Genomic DNA, 23,630 nt, shown 5'->3' on the forward strand with positions numbered 1-23,630 from the left:
AAGGGTTTAATGAGCATAGAAATTGCATTACTGTGGTACATTGGTTCCCGAACAGCTTTTTTGTTGAACAAATAGGCTCCCAAACACCGCAAACCCAGAGGTAAGTGTTCCACTTTCGAACTTTTTTTGGAAGCTGAACATGAGTGCAGGAAGTTCCTGCAGCCAATTGGACGCCGCACCTTGGTTTTTGAACGGTTTTGGGAGTCAAACAGACTCCCAGAATGGATTAAGTTTGAAAACTAAGGTACCACTATATTTTCTCACATGGACCACCATTATTTGTTTACTCTACTGCAGGCATGTCAAACATGCGGCCCTCCAGATGTTTTGGACTACAATTCCTATCTTCCCCAACCACTGGTCCTGCTAGCTAGGGATCATGGGAGTTGTAGGCCAAAACATCTGGAGGGCCGCATGTTTGACATGCCTGCTCTACTGAATATTACAAAAACTTAAGAATATACTATATTTTTATTTTCAGATTTTAAACTAGCAATAAACATACAGTGGTACTTACGAATACAGTGGTAGCTCGGTTTATGAACACAATTGGTTCTGGAAGTCTGTTCATAAACTGAAGCGTTCATAAACTGAAGCGAACTTTCCCATTGAAAGTAATGGAAAGTGGATTAATCTGTTCCAGACAGTCCACGGAGTACTTAAACTGAAGTGTTCATAAACTGAAGCGAACTTTCCCATTGAAAGTGTGAGGGACAGGAGCTACCGGGAGGTCCCTCCCCTCTTAAGTACCAGTTCGTCGCCCAGCGCGAGCAGAAGCGGGGAGGGGGATATCTCCAGCGGGGATTCCGGAAATGGAGGACGATGCTCAGGTAGAGTACCAGAGCCACTGCCCCGGGCTGGAAGGGAAGAGGGAAGCAGGGGAGGAGGCCGATCCCGCCGACACCGGAATTACGCAGGAGACGCCGGGGGCGGAGATTCAGTATTCCCAGGCTTCTTTGCTGGAAAAAGACGTGTGAACCTCCATTCGGAGGTTCTGACCCAGACTGACAACATGTACATAGTACTGTCTCTGCACTGTAAATAGCTTGCACTGAATAAAATGATGAAAAGGCAACGCAGTGAGAAGTCGTTACTCTAGAGTAGTCACTACTGCATCCGTGACAGAAAGTAATGGAAAGTAGATTAATCCGTTCCAGACTGGTCCGCAGAGTACTCAACCTGAAGCGTACTTAACCCGAAGCATGGGTGTAATTGGTTCTGGAAGTCTGTTCATAAACTGAAGCGTTCATAAACTGAAGCAAACTTTCCCATTGAAAGTAATGGAAAGTGAATTAATCCGTTCCAGATGGGTCCGCGATGTTTGTAAACCGAAAATTCATAAACCGAGGTGTTCATAAACAGAGGTTCCACTGTAACTCTACTTACGAATGTTTCTACTTACGAATGGAGCTCTGTCCGCCATCTTGGATGTGGTTTAAATTGGATTTTTTCTACTTACTAATTTTTAGATAGGGTTGCTTCGACTAACGAATTTTTTCTCCCAATGCATTCCTATGGGATTCGACTTACAATTTTTTTTACTTACGAATGTACGTTTGGATCGCATTAAATTCGTAAGTAGAGGTACCACTGTATAGGGTTCACTGCACAAGCAGACACCTACTGACAAAGCAGGAATTCTTCCTCCTGCCCCCCTGCCATCTCTCCCATCTGCTACATATTTTGGGGGTGCACAGAACAGAGAAAAGGAAGGGGAACTCCTATTGTTCTAAAGGAAGTCTGCTTCACTGCCAGGCAGCCATGCTTGAATATCATCCATGGAAGGGTAGCAGAAGTTGTGGGCATCGATGGAAAAGCAGGACACACAACAAACATCCATTTGAGCTTAAGTCTAGCTTTCAGTAGACTACACTCACAGTGAGAAACTTTCAGAACATACACTAATATATGCTAAATATTTCTATATTGACTAAAAAGGTTGTATTCACAAAGACTTTAAAAAGTCACAATTTTAACATGTAAACCAAAGAGTTTACATGTGGAATAGTCTAAACAACAGAAATTTGTAACTACAAAGTGTGAATCTGCATTATAAATTAACTTACTTTAATACTTCTGTATACCCTTTAGCAGCAGCTACATGGAGTGCTGTGCCACCAGATTTTGCATGCCGAACATCATTTATATGACCACTGTTAAGCCACTGTCTTGCATCTCTAAGCATTATTCGTTCTTCTTCTTTGCGAGCTGCCTCTATATCAACCCCTGAATGGAAAGAAATATTTTCATTTCAAAATATGTACATAAATTCTTATTCAAATGACATAAACATTGACACAAGATATCACAGGAGCCTCACCCAGCATTATGGAAGCTGACTGCAATAATCTGCCGCCTCTGCTCCACTTTGGAGGGAAAGAGAAATGAGGAAGGGCAATGGTACTCCTTCACACACTGAACCATTTCAATACTGTATTACTTTTCATAAAACACAGAATAGATAATGCCTTGGCAGAGTCATGGGCTCAAAGTTCAGTGTGGAACAGGACCAGTAGCCATGCATCAGCATACATTGTAATATAGCAGAAAGCTAGCACGGATCTACAACAGGTACTCAAGTTGAGCCACCCAATGATTTCCCAGCACCACCTGAGAGGAAAGTAAAGGCAATGCCAGTCTGTGCGATACACTGCTGAAGGTGGCACCCCCAAGAAGAGTCAGGGCATCTTGTGAGCAAAAGAAGACCTAGATTGGTTGGATCCTGTTCAGCAAACTGGCTAAGCCAAGACATCCAGCATAAAAGCAAGGCAAAACAGCAGGTCAGAGAGACAATCAAAGGTCATAAAAGGTAGTCTAGATGAGTATGGTATTGGCAGGAGAAACAGGTAAAAAAACTTGTGTGGGTTAGGACCCAGGAATTCCTTATTTCCATACTCTTCATTTCCAGAAGATACAGCTATCGTCTTCAGTGTTCTCTAGTTTCCATGGCTAGGCAGCAACTCTGAATGCACAGCCTGTGAAACTAAATCATAATATAACAGTTCTGGTGACCTACTTTAGGGGGTCTCCCCCACCCCTGGAATGGGAATTAGTTCCTTCACCTACAGGAAAACCTCCCATTCCAGCTCAGGTGAAATGGGAGGGTGAAATGTATTATACATTCATTCACAATTAAAATTATCTAATGCTCAACCCTTCCATGTAGTGAAAAAAAGGCATGGCCATGCCAGTTTAAACAGGCAAAAGACATATGACACAAAGGAATACAAAGGAAAAGTGGGACTGTCTTTTCCCACATGAGCTAAACTGGGGTTTGCATTGGTCATCCAGGGCCTTTTTCCATTTGCCCCCTTTTCATTGGTGCCCCCCCCCACATTCTGCAGGGAGGCACACCTGCAAATATCATTATCTATTTTTAGGTGTCAGGAAAAAACATTTATTTAAACCCAGGCTTTCAGTCCTTAATTTGGAGTATTGTGTGCATTTCTGTCCTCTTTATTATCTAGCTTTGTCATGTACGTAGCTTTTGGTTTTATATATAGTTTTAATGTTTGTATTATTTTGTAAGTTGCTTCAGGTCACTTTTTATTTTAAAAAAGCATATAATAAATGGAATACAATTATTACTGTTACTCTTATTTTCAAGCCACATCCTCCAATCAATTTATGCATATAAATTGGCGTAAGTTAATAAGTAACTCCAAAAATTCATATATCCATTATGCATTGAGAATCTCATATTTATTTATTTTAATATTTAGCATAGTTTAAGAATACAAGTTTAAGGCACAAAGTACATTCTAAGAATGGTCCACAGATGGCAATATTGCATCTCTAGCTCAGTGTTCAGTTTATTCCTTAAAAATGTTATTTGATCTCTCAGGTACACTACAAAATCATTTTACATAAAGGTTGGTTGGGGGGGAGACTAATTAGCTACCTTTACTAGTTAATCAGCTGAATTTTTTTAGCTTAATTCTAAAATATATTGCTCAGCAAGCATTTTAAAACATTTCAAAATTTAATTCTCAGCATTTGTTAGCTTGCCAACAAGTATTGCTGTGTCACAAGCTATGGGCACTTACCAACCTTGCATAATCAATCTTTACACTTAAAGATGGAAAGAAGAAAGCAGTTTAGATACTGACCAGTGGCAACTGAGTAAGTCAACTATGCTAGGCTATTTCTACAAGTAAAATTCAGGACACAGAAGTTGCTGAGCTTTGGGGGGGGGGGAATTGTTGAGCTTTCTTTAGGCAGTCAACCTCAAAATCCTGGACATTTTGCCTATTTTCCTAAATTCCCCCGGATGCTATTTTCAGCAGTTAAATCCCAGACATGTCCAGGAAATTCCGGACATATGGCAAACCTAAGCTATGCAGTCACTCCTTTAAAAATCCTCTGCAGACCCAGAGGACTGTAATAACTATTACCCAGTCATATCACTTTGGGTGCAAGATGCTCAAGCAAGAGGCGGTTGTCTAATGTTTATCTCCCTTGCTTGAAACATATTATCTAGATCCATTTAAATCCTGTTTCAGGTCTGGATTTGGCACTGAGAGCCTTAAATTCCCCTGATGCATGACCTCTGTCAAGAGACGCAAATGGGGCTTTGATCATTCTCTTCGATCTTTTGGCAGCTTTTGATACCATCAACCAAGGATTCCTTCTGGACAGGATTTGTAAAGTCTATTTGTAAAGTCAATTCCAGAAGCCAACATTATAGAACTTCTGCTCAACCTCACCATTGCTGCCACCACCGCATGCTTTTAGACATCCATATAAAGTGACTGGGTGACTTCATCCAAAGATTCCAGCACACAGGTGATATTCAAAGATGTCGCCATTAACACTCTGTCCCATATCAAAACAGTCTGTATGCAAGTGCACATGCACACACACACAAAATGATGCAGAGTTGCTGTACTCGCTACTGTTTTGGTCAGACTCTTGTTACTCAGATAGCTTCATTACCAGCCAACTACTAGTGACCACATCCAGTGCTTGGAATGAACTAGCGCTAAAATCTCTTAACTACACCTAAAAGTAATCATTGGGTGAATTGTGTTCATTTTGAGGTAGAACCTGGACACTCAGCTTTGATATTCATATATATATAGAGAGAGAGAGAGCGCGCAAATGTGGAGGCAAGGCTCCAAGGCTTATTAGGCAGATGCTGCTGTTGCCAATGACAATTACTCAGTTAAATCACTGTTGCTAAGCAATCAGAAGAAAGGAATGTGAAGCATTTCCTGTATCTTTCTGACTGAAGAGATTTACTCTCTTCCAATGGGAGCAGCTTGCAGCAAAAAGCACAGGTACAGAAGCAAGCAAATGATGCCTTGTGCATGGCTGTGTTGCTGACACAAATGAAACAAGTTAAGCCTCTTCTACAACTGAAATACAATTACATGCAAAGCTTTACCTGTGGCTATTCTGGCACACATACTATTGCTTGTGTGTGGTCATTTTAAAAAAAACAAAACAAAACAACTTTTGGACCCTACACTCCAACACAGCTTCTAACATTCTGAATGTATACTCATATGTATATTGCCCAAAGAGGATTTTTTAAAACTTGGTTTTCAGGCTATGTGGATATATACATATTGCCTTTTCATTCTGCTTCATGAATATAACCAAGATGGCTGTTGCCTACAAAAGTTCATTCCAACGACCTAAGTCATGCTCAAGGTACCACAGCATTCTTGATCTTTTAACATGTTTCATGGGCAACCATAGCTACAGTAAAACCTTTCATCTGGCTATCTTGAGGTCCAAACAACACTAACACAATCCTGTCTCTAAAGACCCCATTGAGGTCCTCCATTGCTTAGTATTAATAACATTTGTAAGTTTAAATGCATCCCACAAGTCTACCAATTCTATTTTATATCTATGATCATCTGTTGTCTTTGTCCATGGAGTTTTCTTGGCAGGGATACTGGAGTAGCTTGCCAGTTCCTTCTCCAGGTGGATCACGTTTAGTCAAAACTCTCCACTATGACCTGTCCATCTTGAGTGGCCCTGCATGGCATAGCTCATAGCTTCTCTCAGTTGTTCAAGCCCCTTCGCCACGACAAGGCAGTGATCCATGTAGTGATGTATGGAAGTGAGAGCTGGACCATAAAGAAGGTTGATCGCCAAAGAATTGATGCTTTTGAATTATGGTGCTGGAGGACTCTTGAAAGTCCCATGGACTGCAAGAAGATCAAACCTATCCATTCTTAAGGAAATCAGCCCTGAGTGCTCACTGGAAAGACAGATCCTGAAGCTGAGGCTCCAATACTTTGGCCACCTCATGAGAAGAGAAGACTCCCTGGAAAAGATTTGGATTTAGGGCACAAGGAGAAGGGGACGACAGAGGATGAGATGGTTGGACAGTGTTTTCGAAGCTACGAACATGAGTCTGAACAAACTGCGGGAGGCAGTGGAAGACAGGAGTGCCTGCCGTGCTCTGATCCATGGGGTCATGTAGAGTCGGACATGACTAAATGACTAAACAACAACAACAACAGCATCTATGATCATATAAATGCTGACATTTCCTTTAAAAGGTCCCTGTCTTTGCATTTCAGAGATCTTATTTTTATTTAATTTATTTTATTATATGGTTATCTGCAGAAATGGCATAATAAGTGACCAGTCTCACAGAAGGGGCCGCTGTGTTACCATGCCTTGAGGTGACCTGTAGTTTTGCTATTCAGTGCCTAGACCATGGGTAGGCAACCTAAGGCCTGTGGGTCGGATGCGGCCCAATCGCCTTCTCAATCCGGCCTGTGGATGGTCTGGGAACCAGCATGTTTTTACATGAGTAGAATGTGTCATTTTATTTAAAATGCATCTCTGGGTTATTTGTGGGGCTTAGGAATTCGTTCATTTCCCGCCCCCAAAATATAGTCCAGCCCACCACATGGTCTGAGGGACGGTGGACTAGCCCAAGACTGAAAAAGGTTGCTGACCCCTGGCCTAGACCACTGCATTCTGTTCTACCAGGCCTATTCTGTCCTACCAGGCCTACCAGGGAATCAATACTACATACCCACACACAGTGGTCTATTGATATTTGTTTTAATTTTCTTTTTGCTTTTAACTTGTTTTTAACTTTTTATTATTTTATTGTTTGGCTGTACATTTCTGATAAATAAATAAAAATAAGTCCTTCTTTCTTTGGCGATCATTCGTAGCTATGTAAGATTGTCCTCCATGAACATGGTCTTATCGGTGTGACTGTGACTGTGGAGGCCAATTCTGGATCCACACGCCCTTCCACAGTGGGAACATAGGTTTTCAGGCGGGAGCTGATCATGGTGAGGATTTGCCAAATGTGTCTTCCTCTTAGCTCATTTCTCCCTTTCATCCAGAGTTCATGTTTCTTCAAAGCCCATGATGCCTTTGGTAAAGGCTACTCCCCAATTGGAGTGCTCGCAGTATAGTATAGACCGACATAGCTGCTGTTTTTCAAGGTCGGATCAGAACTATTGCTATACTATTTATATTTAGATACATATTCAATGCTCTTATAGAAAACGGGACCCACTAGGAGCCCTTTTCTATCTTTCTACTTTTACATAGATGTTTAGTTTTAGTGAACTTGATATTTGTAGATAGTCTGCAGAAAAACCCATCCACAGTGAATCAAAATGTATCACTTAAAACAGATGCACATATTAAGGCAGGTCACTGGGAGAAGGGATTTGGCAGTTATTTTCCCAAGAACAATCAGCAATTATTTAATGTGTAAGATGCTTTTAATAGCTTCAACAGTAAATGCTGTATGTGCTATTGTTAATGCCACGTGAGTGTACAGAGGTACCTCGGTTTTCGAGCGCCTCAGAAGCCAAACATTTCAGAAGCCAAACACCCAAAACCTGGAAGTAAATGCTTCCATTTCCGAACGCACTTCGGAAGTCGAACGGCTTCTGCTGCATGTTTTTCGACTTTCTCCATTGAACTTGCAGCCAGCCCTTTGTGCCTCAGTTTTCGAACGTTTCAGAAGTCAAACGGTCTTCCAGAAGATTACGTTTGAGAACCGAGGTACCACTGCACACTGTTACTTAAATTCCCTGGATTTAACATAGGGCCTTACAACTTGAAGCACAGCCCAGAAGTCATCAACAAAAGTGCAGGGACATCCATTTATTGACTGATATCTCTGTTTAAGCACACTTGCTGACCAGCAGCATTATAAAAGCAAAATGTGTATAAACACAAACATCTGAACCAGCTATAGAAATCTAAAGGTGCACCTCACTTCCCAACCCTGTCTTTATTAGAGAAGACTTCATTTTGCCTCCCTTGGTGGTCCAGCCAGAATTCTTAAACCTGCTCTTCTAGAAGCTATCTGCTCAATTATCTACTGTGTTTCCATGAAAATAAGACACTGTCTTATATTTATTTTTCCTCAAGACGACACACTATGGCAGACTTCCCCAAACTATGGCCCGGGGACTAGATGCGGCCACAAGGCTCATTTATGTGGCCCCCGGCAACCCCTACCACTCACTGCCGCCGCCCACTCTTACCAGTGTGGCCTGGCGTGGCTGCCCACTTCCTGGTCGCTAAAGTGTCAGAAACAGCTTGTGCACATGTGCAAGCGTCAATTCCAGCGCACTTCCGGGCCGGAGGAGGCCCATGCACATGCACACAAGCTATTTCCGTTTTTCTGGCGACCGTGCGCATGCATATGGACGCGTGCTCCTGTGTGTTCCGGCCCGCAGCACAATCGGCACTAGCGGCACTGGCCCGCAGCGAAATAAGTTTGGGGACCCCTGCACTATGGCTTATTTTCAGGGGATGTCTTATTTTTTTATTACGCGTCCAGCGTCGCCTCTTCTTTGGCACCCTCCAGAACTGCGCCTATCACTATGTCTTATTTTCGGGGTATGGCTTATACAGTATTGCACAAATGCTTAGAAATCCTGCTATGGCTTATGTTATGGGTATGTCTTATTTTCGGGGAAACAGTGTATGTGTCTTCTCAACACAGACCTGAATGATTTATCAGAACATGTCAAGTCAATTCCCCCACTTTCAAATCAGAAGGACTTCTTTCTACTCATAATAATTATTCAGAAGCTACCAACAGCTAGATTACCTAATATTTGATCACCTTATTCCACTGACAAAAATGATTAAATATATACGTTTGACTCCTAGGATAAGCTAAAACAAATAAGTTTATGCCAGGAAAGCTTACTGTCTCTTCACCTCTGCAGCCAACTGCACCTCCCCACAAAAGCCTCTCCAGAGAGCAGAGGGGTGCTGAACCATTTGGGATAGGGTGGGAAATTTTAATTCCATTAGCTTTGTTAAGTCAACTCATCTTAGAATTCAAGTCACAAGATTCACTCTCACATTAAGATTTTATACAACCATAGCCAAAATATTGTATAGGCAAGGGGCTGATAACATTATGATGCCTCCTATTTTTAAAAATCAACTATAATTAATTAATTCTGTTCTCTTAAAGATCTGAATTGTCTTCATCCTTAAAGCAGTCACTAAGACTACAAATTAGGTAAGGTAAAGGTAAAAGACTCATGGACAGTTAAGTCCAGTCACATTTGACTATGGGGTGAGCCAGAGCTCATGGAAACACCATTTACCTTCCCGTCACAGCAGTACCTATTTATCTACTTGTGCTCATATGCTTTTGAACTGCTAGGTTGTCAGGAGAAAGTGCCAACCTTACGATCAGCAAGCTCAAGAAGTTTGGTGGTTTAGACCAGAGCGCTACCTTTACTAGACATTAGATAGGACATGGGATCTTACACAAGACATGCAATCTTACATTACTATAGTTCTGTATCTAGCCTAGAATAAATGGCTAAACAACAACAACAAAGCAAATATTTAATAAGTATGTTTGCTTCAGACATTAATTTTAGAAAGCTTGCAGAAAGCTTTAAACTAGCATGGGCATAAAATAAATATTTTCTTTTACTTTTATCAAACATGAAAGACAAAAGCCCTCTGAATAGTCCTTTCATGATATATTTTACACAACGAAGGATTCTGATTTAGAACAGCAGTAGGCAATTTGAAACACTATGCATGACCTTCCCCCCAATGCATTAACCACTGAAAAACATTGTCTGCATTTTCTTGCAGTGGAGCCACACTTGCATGTTAATCAGCAAATGTTTTGACTATTTTATCAGCCTAGTTGAAAATGTATTCTGATAATCTCCTTGCATTTCAGCATTACAGTACTCAAATATGCCTTGCTGGAGTCTGAAGATGTTCTTTCAATTATTGCTGACTAGCTAAATGTCAATCAGTTTTGCATAGCTGCCAAGTTATCCCTTTTTTAAAGGGATTTTCCCTTATGCTGAATAGGCTTCCTCGTGAGAAAAGGGAAAACTTGGCAGCTATTGTTTTGATAAGATGGGAAGGGTTGAGAAGTTCCAGTTCTTTTTGCAAGTCCACAGCTCGACTAAATATCCTACCCTGCTCCCACCCAGCCACCCATTCACTGAAGTCACTGCTTCAGTTGAAACAAGAGGCTGAGCTAAAATTGCCTTCCCAAAGGTGTCCAAACCCTAATTCTCCCCAAGTAAAACACTGCATCTAAGAACAGTTCTCTTATTAGCCTGACAAACTTACAGAAAGTTTCCCATCTAGGGACTTCCGGTCTAGCCGCCATTGAAAGCTGGCGGGGAATTTTTGGGCTCCGAAATTCCCGGCGCCCCAGAGGGGGGGGTTGAGCCGTTCGAGCGAAGCGGCCACCCTTAGAACCCCCAAATTTGGCTTTTTGGGGACCTGGATACCCAGCGGAGCTCCTTCAAGCCCCGTTCGCCGCCCGACAACCTCCTTTTTTCGAGGGGGTGACATGCGCAGGCAGAGCGGGACGGAGCCTTGGGTAAATTCGCTATCTCTGAGGCGTTAAGCTCCGAGCCGGCAACAACGGGCGCTAGATACCTCCAAAGCAACGATCTGGACTTGTAAGTAAGGAAATTTTCTAATTTGGAAGAAATTCGGACTCAGGAGGGGAATTCAAAAGAAAACAGAGGTCGTTCCCCCCCCACCAAGAAACCAATCTGCAATTGCCGAGCCTGCAGCCATAGTGCTGGAACGGGACTTTGGACTTTGCAAAAAATTTATTAAAACACCTCCCTGGTGGTAGCGGAGCCAAGGGGAGGTGAGTGGACTTTTTAATTTGGATCGCCGCAAAATTTGAGTCTAAAAAAAAAGAACGAGCTCTCCGGCAGCGGGGTGGCAGGAACCTGGCTGCACTGGCCAGCTAGCAAGGATTTTCTCTTGGCCACAACAGCCCATGCGCCATATTGTAATTGGAGAAGACAAAGGACTGAGTTAGTCAAAATAATCGGACATGATGTGTGAGAAAATGATGCAAAGCGTGTGGGAAAAAGTCCATGAGGTGATGATGGGAGTAAAAGAATATACAAGAGTTACAAAGTTATGCATTGCAACATTAAACCGATCCCTTTCTGATGACATGGTGACACAGTCTGAAACAATTGAAAGTAACAACACAAATCTTTCGGGAGAAGAAGTACAAGAGGAGCTCCAGACACCGATCGAAGTGCAGTCGGTGGGAGAGACTGCACGGGACGGAGGCTGCAACAAAAGAGCTACATTGTATAGAGATGCCCAGGAACTGTTTCTCTCAGTGAGAGGGGGAGAGCAAGTTCTGGGAAACAGGCAAGCTGTGTCAAAGGCTAAAGAAATGGCCTGGATTCGAACCTCCCTAGTGAGAGGGGGGGGCAAGAACCAGGCGAAGAATATGTCAATTGGGACATCAAAGAAAAAGGGAATTTGGACTGGGGCTGGCAGAGGGGCCGGGGGAAAGAAGAAGATGGGCTGGAGTGGGTGAGAGACGGAGTGGGATGAGAGGTTATTGTATTTTAAGGACTGATTAAATGGTTTGGAAATGGACTGAACAAAGGAGTTGGTTGGGATATCCAGGGGATTGCCATCTGGTGGAGGAGAGGGGATTTTTTTAGGTTCTAATTATGAATTGAAGTGAAAGAATTTTAGATCATATAAGTTAGAATATTTTTAGCAAAATTAAGAGGCTAAAGGGGAAAAATTAGAGGATTAGTAATCAGAGTAAGAAGGAATTTTTTATGTGCTATATGGAATTTTGATGTTTGGTATGATATTAGATTTTTAGAATTGTTTAATAGGAAAATTGCCAATTAGGGGTTACAATTAGGCTCGGGACGGGGGGAGCGGGGAAGTCAAAGTTACGAAACTGTTATGAATATTAGATTGGTTTTTTCTTTTTTCTATTTTTTCTGTTTTTCTTTGTTTTTTTGCTCTTTTTTCTTTTTCTTTTTTTATTTTTACTGTATGTTTTTGCTGATGTTTGCTTGTATGATACTATGATTTAAGATGGAGAAATGAATGGAAATCTTAAAGTTTAAAATGCTAATAAAAATAATTTGAAAAAAAAAGAAAAAAGAAAGTTTCCCATCTAGATACAAAGCACACTAGAACATACGACTTAAAATTTGACAATAAAGAAGTAGAAAGATATGAATAATCAGATTTTTACAAACAAAAACAAAACAAAAAAACACTTAGGCTGTAAAGCCCAACTGAATGAATTTGGATTTTAGGGGAAATGTTTGCAGGACTGTTCTATTATTAGAGTCCTATACAAAACCTTTCCTTTCCCACTTCTTATGGTAGATAAATGGCCCAACATCTTGGTTTCTCTACCAGGAAACTAAATTTAGGCCTGGGCTATCTCTGTACTCTACCACTTTCACAGCCTTACCTGGAAAAGGCACAAGATGAATGTGGAACATTCCACATTCAAAGCATGCTCTCCTCCACCTTGCTGGGGTCTCCTCTTTCAATTCCTCTTTCAGCTCATTAAGAAGCTGCATTTTTAATAATGCAGCAGAAATTTCATGAAATGAAATTTTTAGATTTCTTCAGCAATCTTACTCAGTTATAACTTTGGACACAAAGAAAGGCCCTAGGATCACATATCCATAATGTAATTGTAATCACTTTAGGCGGGGAAAAACATAGCCGACAAGCATAGTGCCATATTTATAATCTGGGAAGAATGTGTATAAAAGGTGTTGCTCAGACAAGAATTCAGTTCAGGAATCTCTTCGATGTCCATAATGAAGATTTATACTACTTCTGTTTAAGATTGTAGCAGCAACGGAGATACAGTTCATTCTACTTCCACTTTGATACTTGCATCTTAAAATGCACAGATAATGCTATTTCTTCACTAACACTGATATTCTTAAATATTCTCTCATTCACCTATAGTTTCCACTGAATCCTATTGTGGTGCTTGATCATACAGATTCACAGATATGAACATCAGCAATTGAGGCACACAGTGTTTTATTAGTCTGGCAGGACATTTTTTTCACCCAAGCATCCACATATGGCAAACTGCAAAACTGAGATAAACATAACATAAACTGGCTTCAGTCTGGTCACTAACAAAACAACTGAAAGGCTAATCATATGCAAAAATCTTTTAAAAGACAATGGATGTTTCTATCATGCTCATTTTGGAAACACATTTTTGTTAGATTCAGTTATTTTTCAGATGTAAACTCAAACCTAATCAGCACACTTAAATAAATGGCAAGCCCTATAAAAATACATTGTCAACACATATTTTATTGAATTTTCCAGAAACATAATTCTTCCTATTTCTACAGTGTATTTTCTTACATAACCAGGGGCTCTTAATTTTGTATTCAGAATTAATTATAGTTATGTGGCATTTTTTAATTGCATATGGTCAATCTTATGCAACATTTTGGTTTTAATACAGTTTCTTTTTATGCTTTTTTATGCAGTAAACCTTTGAAATTACCTTGCCGGTTCACTTCATTTTGAAGCAACTCTTCCATTGCCTCTTCTTCAGCAATATCTAATGGAGTGTCCCCTTCACTATTTACAGCTCCTACATGTGCTCCATGACTAATTAAATATCTGAAACAGAAGAAATAGCTTGCTGTTAATATGAAAGCACACCTTTTGATACAAGTATTAAATACATTTCAGTGAACAAGCTACATAAATATAAACCAAAGCCTCACACACTAAGTCTCTGATAGCACCACCTTCCTTACATTTTTGAAAAATAATTTTCAAATTACTTTTCCTAATGTGCTGTCAATCATACAAGTTCTTAATATTTTCTTTATAAAACAACAGCTCTCCAAGTGCTTAGTTTCTAACAATAAGCTCCACATCAATTTTTGAAGTATTTCAACTGGATATACTACAGTGGTACCTCGGTTTAAGAACAGTCCGGTTTAAGAAGGATTTGGTTTACAAACTGTGCAAAACCAGAAACAGTGTCTTGGTTTGAGAACTTTACCTAAGAACAGAATCCGAACAGTGGAAGGGCACTGGCGGCTGGAGGTCTCATTAGGGAAAGTGTGCCTCGGTTTAAGAATGGTTTCGGTTTAAGAACGGATTTCCAGAACGAATTAAGTTCGTAAACTGAGGTACCACTGTACTTGAGTTGAATTTTCTGTTGCTGCCCCGTAATATGGAATGCCCTTAATTCTGCTATACATGAAGCAGCAACCACCAGTTGTTTCAGCTATCTTGTAAAGACTTATTTGTTTAGGCTTCCTCCAACCCAAAAGAACAGAACCTGTTTTATGTATTTGAATCTCCTTCCCATTTGTTTTTATAAGCTTTTATGCTGCTGCTTTACTGGTTTTAAGATGCATTTTATATATTAAGAGAATTTCAAAAGATTAAGTGATTTACCTCTTGCTGCCAGAAAGCCTTTTAACAGGACATGCCAGGAATTGAATCTGGTACCCTCTGCATGCAAATCAAGTGCTACATACCCTTCCCAACAATAAAAACTTAGACCAAGATCAAGTGCTGTGAAGAGATATGGCATCACAGTGTAATGTAAAAATGTTTTCTTGGGCCCGATAGAAGAAAAGATATGTGATCATGTGATGGATAACAAACTAGACACTGAGGGGGGTGGGGTAAAGAGAGAAATAAAAAAAGCCGTGTCAGCAGTAGAAAATTGCCTTCAAAGCAGAGACAACTAGTTTGGAACACAGCTCTTCACAGCAAAAGCAGCTCTCCAGTAATTAGCCAGTTATTTGATGAAGTTGTATGCAGTTTTGTTTGCTCAGTTTCATGGCATTAGAATTACTTACACTGCTAATGCCAACTTCAGAACTAAGTAGAGAACAACCTACAATAAATTATTTCTGTGATGCTGCAAAACTGAGTAAACTGAACACGTATATAAGTATAAGCAGAATGAAGGTGAACAAGTGAGCAATGGCACTGTCCCAAAAATTCCAAATGGCAGCTATATCCTCCCTTTCTAAATGAAAGAAACAAAGATGCAATTACTGAGACACATACGGGGGGCTGACATGACCCCCTCCTCACATGTTGACAAATGTGGGATCAACACATACAGTGGACGCTCGGGTTGCGAATGTGATCCGTGAGGGAGGCACGTTTGCAACCTGCAGCACCACATCTGCGTGCCGGGGGGTCATGATTCGGCGCTTCTGCACATGCGCAAAGCACAATTTAGTGCTTCTGCACATGCGCGAGTGCTGAAACCCGGACGTAACCCATTCCGGTACTTCTGGGTTCGGCGCGGTGCACAACCCGAAAACACACAACCTTGAAGCATTTGTAACCCGAGGTAAGACTGTATTCACGCATCAATTTTATTTTCTTTAGTTCAGGCATCCCCAAACTTCGGCCCTCCAGATGTTTTGGACTACAACTCCCATCTTCCCCGACCACTGGTCCTGTTAGCTAGGGATCATGGGAGTTGTAGGCCAAAACATCTGGAGGGCCACAGTTTGGGGATGCCTGCTTTAGTTTTTTCAAGGATATACAAATGTATACAGACTGACAAACACACTAGTGTCTGGGGAAATAATAGTTTTTCACTGGAAAGATGGGGGTTGTGGTACAGTAAATAGTCAAACCATCTATTACAACACAAACTCATCCAGAGAGGAAAATAAATGAATCTGTAGCCTGCTTCAAGATCCTCTCTCTAAAGAGTATTAAGAAGGACCTTTAACCTCTGATCATAGCACTAAGCACCAAAGCACTGAGCTTGGAGATGAATCCCCCTGTTTGCTCGTTCAAGAACATTGGCTTTTAAACTTTGAACAGATCCTTGAGTGTTGGAGTGGGAAGAACTTGAATGGTGATGGAGGGGGTGGAAGGGAGGACTGACTGATGGCATGTCTGGTTAGTATATGTTATGGTTACTAAATGTGTGTGGCAGGTACATATGTGCTTATATGTCACACCAATCAATCAATCTTTACTGCAGTCAAAGACCAGACAGCAAACACTAGCCACACCCACCATGGGAGACCAGCACTGTGGCCCTGAGGGCGGGGGCAGGGGGTTAGTCAACCCTGCCTTAGATGTCATTGCTTAAAGATCAGATAAGCACCATTTTAAGAAGTTAACCTTAAGGAATTCTACATTTCAAGGAATCTTCCCTCTCCAGGAGCAAGCCATCTATATGACATGGAGCTTCTCAAAGTTCCTTGAAACATCAGCATAACAGAAGTATGTAGACTAAAACAACTATTAGGCAAAACATTCCCCCTGTAATGTCATCTCAGGGCCTTTCTGACTGTAAGAGCTATGGTTTTTATTTTTATTTCGCTGAATATACTAAATTAAACTTTGAATATATTAAAACAGTAAGTACTCAGTTTGGTATATTAAAATTAAATCTAACAATAAAAGATCTGCCCTAATATTGTTTTTGCCATTGGCATCCATTCATTGTTAGTAATGAACTTAAGAAATTGAAAAATTTCATTGGAGAAAACAATTACTAGAAGGAATCAACTTGATTCCCATTCCATGCATATAAAAGAAAATAGCAACTTTTGTAAAATCTTCCTGGAGGTAATCCATAGTCACTGCAGGCATCTAGGTTATTTAAATGTCTGTCATTATAGTAACCTGTGGTGTATCCACATTTAGAATACTATTTAAAGTTGAGGCTATTCTGTTTCCAGAATAGTATCAGAACTGGAAGTGCTACAAAAATTATTTACTATCTTTAAACTGAGACTTCTTCATCTATATAAAGTTACCTAAATTGATAAATTATAAACATTGTGGAGACTAAAGTCCTCATGAAAATCTAAAAAAAATCCACTGTGATATGAATAAAAGGTTTCTGTTATGACTAATCCTAAAAGTCTTCACAGATTATCATAACTGATTTCATCTTGTTTCTTTCAGCATCTCTTCTGTCAGCTTCATGTTAAGATGGGAGGTCATGAAATACATCAAGAGCCTGAGACAGCATTTAATAAGTTTAGACAAGGGGAAGCCTACCAGATGCTATGGACTGCAATTCCCATCAGTCCCAGTCAGCACAGTCAATGCTAAGGAACACTGGGAATTTTAGTCCAAAACGTCTAGAGAACAGCACATTGGCTCACCCTGGTTCAGACATATAAATGGAATATAAAGTCTATCAGAAGCTTGTTATAAAAAAACATTTAAAACTTCCCTAAACAGATGTCTTCCAAAAGTCAGATAGTTGTTTATTTCCTTAACATCTGAAGGGAGGGCACCACTACCAAGGAGGCCCTCTGCCTTCCAAAGCATTAGGCTTGTATTAAGTTAGCTGTGGGTTAAACTACTGAGCCTAGGCCTTGCCGATCAAAAGGTCGGTGATTCGAATCCCCGCGACGGGGTGAGCTCCGGTTGCTTGGTCCCTGCTCCTGCCCACCTAGCAGTTCAAAAGCACGTCAAAGTGCAAGTAGATAAATCGGTACCACTCCGGCGGGAAGGTAAACACCGTTTCCATGTGCTGCTCTGGTTCACCAGAAGTGGCTTTGTCATGCTGGCCACATGACCTGGAAGCTGTACGCCGGCTCTCTCGGCCAGTAACGCGAGATGAGTGCCGCAACCCCAGAGTCGGTCACGACTGGACCTAATGGTCAGGGGTCCCTTTACCTTTAGTATACTAGACTAGTTGGATCTTTTCATCTGATCCAACATGACAATTGTGTTCATACACTAACATCTACCCCACAAGAAAGAAAACAAACACTTTGTCATGAACACAGAACTTGCCAGGAATTTATTTATTTATACAAGTATTTTTATACCACCCTGTCACAAAATATCAGGATAGTGTACAACAATATAAAAACAAATAATTAAAGCAGTAAAGGATCAATCATTAAAATGACCTGTTATTCAAAAAAACAAGTCATGGATTATATTTTTAGAAAAAACACATGCATCACAAAAGCAGGACACCCTAACCCAGGGGTCCTCAAACTTTTTGAACAGGGGGCCAGTTTACTGTCCATCAGACACTGTTGGGGGCCGGACCATAGCTGTCAAGTTCTCCCTTATTTTTAAGGGAAATTCCCTTATGCTGAGTAGGCTTCCTTGCTTGACAGCTATGGGCCGGGCTACAGTTTGAAAAAAATATGAATGAATATTTAACTCACTCACTTGAAGGTTTGTGGCCTTCCCATTCCCCAGCGTTATGGCAAAAACTATAGCTGGCCAAAAGCATATCCCATCTTTAGCTGGCACTGAATCCTCGAGATGCCCATCTCTCCGTGGAGCCTTCCTGCAGAGGAGGAAGTCCTCCCCCGCCTTGGGTTGTTCTCCCATAGAGGTTGCCTCCCCCACCCCCATTCCTCTGAGAACATGCCCGCCTTTTCTACCCCGAAGGGAAGGGAAGGAGTCAGCAGCAGGTTCTGCAACTGGTGGGCGGGCTGGAGCCAAAACCTTGGTGGGCCGGATTCAGCCCATGGCTCTTAGTTTGAGGACCCCTGCCCTAAACTTAACAATCTAGGAGAAATAACAGGGTCATACTCCACCTGTCTCTCTCTGCACATGTCATCCATCAGGATAACCAAGGCAAATTTGATGCCAAAAGCAGGACAGACTAAATTAATCTAAAAACAGTTTATGTACTATTGTGTGTTTTCTAAGGGATCCAGGGATTAGCAAAATCTGGGCAATTACAGCCTGAGCCTATGTATGCTTTAGTCAGAAGTAGTGATGTAAGGTGAGAATATTCTCCAGAGAATATTCTTGAGAATATTCTCTGCTAGAAAATTCTCCGGAGAATATTCTCCACAAAGTGTAAATTCTAATGTAAGAACCAGTTTTACAACCCACATTTTAAAAATCTAGTAAATAATAAATCAATCTGTGATATGTGTAAGTAATGAATAATGATTTTTTTGATCCAGTTACATTACTGGGCATTGTGTCACCATTGGCAGTTCTGAAATGTGAGGTACAGAAAACATTTTTTGTTTTGTTTTTAAAAATGTTATTCATTTAATTTGATGAATGTTTGAATTCATATGTTTTTCAACTATATGTAATAGCTTTTTTCCTATTTGGTGTGACCTTATTCTTAGCAATTCTATACCCTTGGCCATACAGTGTGATTTATTTATTTTTTTGCAGAAAGTAGCTTTAATGCTTTATACACTTAAAGTACCTAGGCCTATACAATTATGTGTAACGGCATGTGAGGTGGCCTTGATTTAAACAGTTGACATTTCTACATTTTTATTTAGTGCTAGTAACTGGTTTTTGCAGTGCCATTTACCACAGATTGACATCGTGGAGACGAAGATGATGACTTATCCTCTTAAGATGTTTGAGGAGTCAATATAAATTTGTATAACCATTTGAGACTTGTTACTTAAAGCCTACTTTTTTAAAAAATAAATTTATTTCTTGTTACAATTTATCAGTTATAATTTAAATATGTTGTGTGTTGCCTTACTTGTCTAAGCAGATAGTAATTTGCATTTCTGATGTTATGTAACTTGTCACTGCTGATTATTTTGTGTTTTATTTTCTGGAAAAAATAGCATTTATTTTAAACTTTATATTAATTTTATTAGTGCTGCCTGAAAATACTGTACCACGTAGATATGCTTATTAAAGTACATACTCATGTAGTGGACCTGAGTCTTTTTTATATTCCTTTTACTTAAAAGCTGCATTCCATACATACAAAACATAATTAGAATTCAAAGTTGATGGTAAATATATGGTTAGTGACAGGCTTAGCGATTAACGTGAGTCATTCACGTTGAATTTTCAATTTCAAGTTTGGGGCAAAAAATCAAAGAATGTGCATTCACTGCATTGCCCCATTGAGTATCTGTACAGTTTTTGGTTACCATCTGAACAAGTTTACCCATGAATAAACATGGATATTAACTAATTATATTATTTTCAATGCATTAAAATGAATATTCTATTTTAAATGAAAGTTCTTTAATATTCTCATTAATCGAGAATATTCTCAAGAATATTCTCCAAAAGATTATTCTCAAGAATTTAACATCACTAGTCAGAAGTCCCATTTTGTTCAGTAGGACATATGCCTAAGATTGCTGGCTTCGTTGCATGCACAGAGAGCCTAAAATGCCTCGCTTGTATGCTGATAAAGTTCAGCAGATGGTTCTCTTAAAAGCAGTTTAAATCATTGTTACATTGGTGTGCACTAAGTAGGAGCAGCGACCAATTGTTACAGCAACTGTTAAATTTAACACAGGCTTTAAAATAAGGGAGAGAGAAAAATGGAATAGGGAATGCTAGAAGTAGAAGTGATATCTTTATGTATAGAAATTCATTCTTTTCAAAGAAAAGCATACTGTACAAAGCTAAACTATCATAATCTTTGGCAATCACTTGTAGCCGAGTAAGATTGTCTTCCATAAACAGTCTTAAGAACCACAGTGATTACCTAATATGAAATGAGCAAAACAACAACCAGAAAATGCAATCTTATGAATACCTTGAGTGATCCAGTATTCTATAGTGTCATCCTAGTCAAAAAATATTCAGTGTGGGAGGCATCTCAAAGTATGTTCTTTGACGTTATGCTCATTTCAACCTATTCAACATCTGAGACACAAGCAAATTAATCCATCGATAGTATCCATTTTTTATTGGCCTTATGCAGCCACTGAATTAAAAAGCAAAGTACAGGAAAAGGAAGTGACTATTAAAACAATGAATGATGGCCAGACTGGCATCAACAGTGGCTGCCAATCCCTAGACTTTTGTTTCCCAGCCAATACTTAATCATGAAGTATCTCAAATAGTCTGCCCCATCAGGTCACTAGTATCAGGAGCACCAGAAACTGAGGCCCAGGATATCTGTTCAGCACATATCCATTACAAGCTGTTTTTCAACATTAGAAAAAGTATGGTTTCTCAATTCATATGTATGCAAAGCGAATCATGCAATAAATAACATCTGTTTCAAGAAAGTCATGCCTCCTTTCATGAGCTGAATACCATATTGGAACTAGAACTATGAAGGAAAGCACAAACAGAACATGACACTAGGCTAGTTACTTTCTTAATTTTACCTACAGGAGAAAAACATCCCGTAAAAGATAGAACAAGACCAAAGTAAGTACAGTGGTACCTCTGGTTACAAACTTAATTTGTTCTGGAGGTCCGTTCTTAAGCTGAAACCGTTCTTATCCTGAGGTGCACTTTCGCTAATGGGGCTTCCCGCTGCTCACGCACCTCTGGCGCACAATTTTCGTTCGCATCCTGGGGCAAAGTTCACAACCATGAACAGCTACCTCCGGGTTAGCGGAGCGTGTAACCTGAAGCATTCGTAACCAGAGGTACCACTGTAGTTATACTATACCAAAGTAAGTGGAAACCTGTCTGAAGTTGAGGATTTCTGCTCCATTCCCCACTAAATAAACTACAAATCTAACTGGTTTGCACGTCATCTAAGCAGAACAGCAAACTGAGCTTTTCTCTCTGAGCTGTCTTCATTGAGTCAAACTGCTACTCCAACAGTACGGACTGCATTTCCAAGATCAGGGTAAGAGGCAGACATGCAGAAGTTAGTTTAAAACAAAAACAAAAACCCTCCTTTAGGAAAAAAACAGGTCTTTTCCTGCAATCTTTCTGTCAAGGGCTTCTAAAGCAACAGGAATAAAACAATACAAAAAGGAAACCTCAACATAATTTGAAAAGGTGAAAACAGGATGGTTCCAGTAGATGCGAAGATCACTAATTTCCTTCCAAAGAACAAGTGTCCCCAAATAATTACATCTTCCAGATAAGAATTAGGTTTCAAAGTCCACATTCCTCTCTCCAACCTTTCAAAAAGAAAACAATAAGTTTCCTGCAGTGGGACTAGAGATTCCTAGAATTGCCCTTCTTACCTTAAGAACCTAGATGGTCATTCTCCGAGTTACCTCTAGAACTGCTCCAAAAGGAGCACAACACCAGAATTTAAGGAAAGTAAAGTATGCAGCACTGAACAAAATGGTCTCTTCCCATGGACTTACAAATAAAGTTTCTAACAGTCAACTGTGCTATCTAGTCATACCGTACTAAATGTCAACATTATAAACTTCCAAAGCAGTTTCAATGTGAGTGAAATTATGTATTACTCAGAGTTTATGAAGGTCAATTAACACATTAAATTGTTTATTTTAACTTTAACAGTGCAATGCTATGCATGTTTACTTATATGAGAAAGAGAACACATGGTTTGCATGGAGAGGATCCTACAGAGAAGATATGGCATCTCTGATTGAAAAAATCAGGTAACAGGTGATAGAATCTCTGCCTAAGAGTCAAAGTAGTGCTAGATGAATAAATGCAGACTGATTTAGTAGCCTCCTACACTTGACTTTAGTAAGTGGGTTAAATAAATCTGTGGTTAAACAGCCTTTGCGTTTTTTCCTTGCTAATTTTAACCCACCCACTCACCCCCCGGCAAACATATTTATTAAAAGTTGCTGTTGGCATCCATCTGTCTTGGGAGACAATGGAAGAGGGCGCCATTGGGGGTAAAGTCAAACCATTAGAGAGTTACAGCACCAACTGTGGCTGTAGAGACCAATACGGGAGAGCCATGTTTTATTGAAGCTGGGGCAGATGAAGGCATCCAGTTGTGCTGCTGCAGATGCATGATGTTTATTCTCTCTGTGCTCCTCCCAGCAGTCATTCCTCCTCTGGTCGCTGCTATGGATGCATGACCTGACTGCCTGTCTCCAGACACTATGGTCATCAGCAAGGAATTGCCACACAATAAGGCTAATGTTCTCAGCCTTCATGTCATGTTTGCAGACATCTTTATAATGCAGAGTTGGTCTGTCAACAGACCTGGTGCCTAAAGTCAGCTCCTTGAAAGCATAATCAAGAATCAATTTCAGGTTTGTAGCTTGCAGGAGCCATAAAGCAACTCTCTCCCTCCACCTGACACCATTATCCAAACATATACTGATTCAAAACAAAGAAGCAAATGTAAAGAATCGCAGGAGGAGGAGGAAGGAGGAAGTCAATAGATTAGAAATAAGGGGTATAACCAACAACAACAACAAAGAAGCAAATATTGTTCTTCTGGCCACACTGCACAACCTCAGGTACTTTCTTCCCAGGTAGCTTTGCACTCGTCTTAAGCAAAAAAGCAGCTTTAGTCTTGGTGAAAGGCAGATCTATGCCCACATGATCCAAACAAAGCTTTGAGAGCCAGTGACGATAGGAAGCAGGTGCAGACTGACCACACCTCTTTGAGGTAACAATAACTATTATCATTTTAATTACAAACCCAGCGGAAGGAGAAAATAGTCCTAAGCAGGTTTTGTCTATCTGAGCCAGAGAAATAGTGTGACCAACTATTCAGTTTGGCAGAACTC

At 40.3% G+C, this 23,630-nt stretch overlaps 1 protein-coding gene across 8 annotated transcripts in view; it reads right to left on the bottom strand.

Moving 5' to 3' along the window:
- The window catches only part of PPP1R12A (protein phosphatase 1 regulatory subunit 12A), a 100,794-nt gene that overhangs the window by 44,229 nt on the left and 32,935 nt on the right, over nucleotides 1–23,630 (bottom strand). For all 8 annotated transcript variants that reach the window (XM_088677015.1, XM_088677016.1, XM_060279679.2 and 5 more), the window contains exons 3-4: nucleotides 13,784–13,902; nucleotides 2,067–2,226 (exon numbers count right to left, since the gene is read on the bottom strand). In XM_088677015.1, coding sequence (XP_088533141.1) covers nucleotides 2,067–2,226; nucleotides 13,784–13,902 — 279 coding nt within the window. The remainder of the gene's footprint in view (nucleotides 1–2,066; nucleotides 2,227–13,783; nucleotides 13,903–23,630) is intronic.

The sequence above is a fragment of the Zootoca vivipara genome, chromosome 9, assembly GCF_965207765.1.
Source record: "Zootoca vivipara chromosome 9, rZooViv2.hap1.1, whole genome shotgun sequence".
NCBI classification, from domain to species: domain Eukaryota; kingdom Metazoa; phylum Chordata; class Lepidosauria; order Squamata; family Lacertidae; genus Zootoca; species Zootoca vivipara.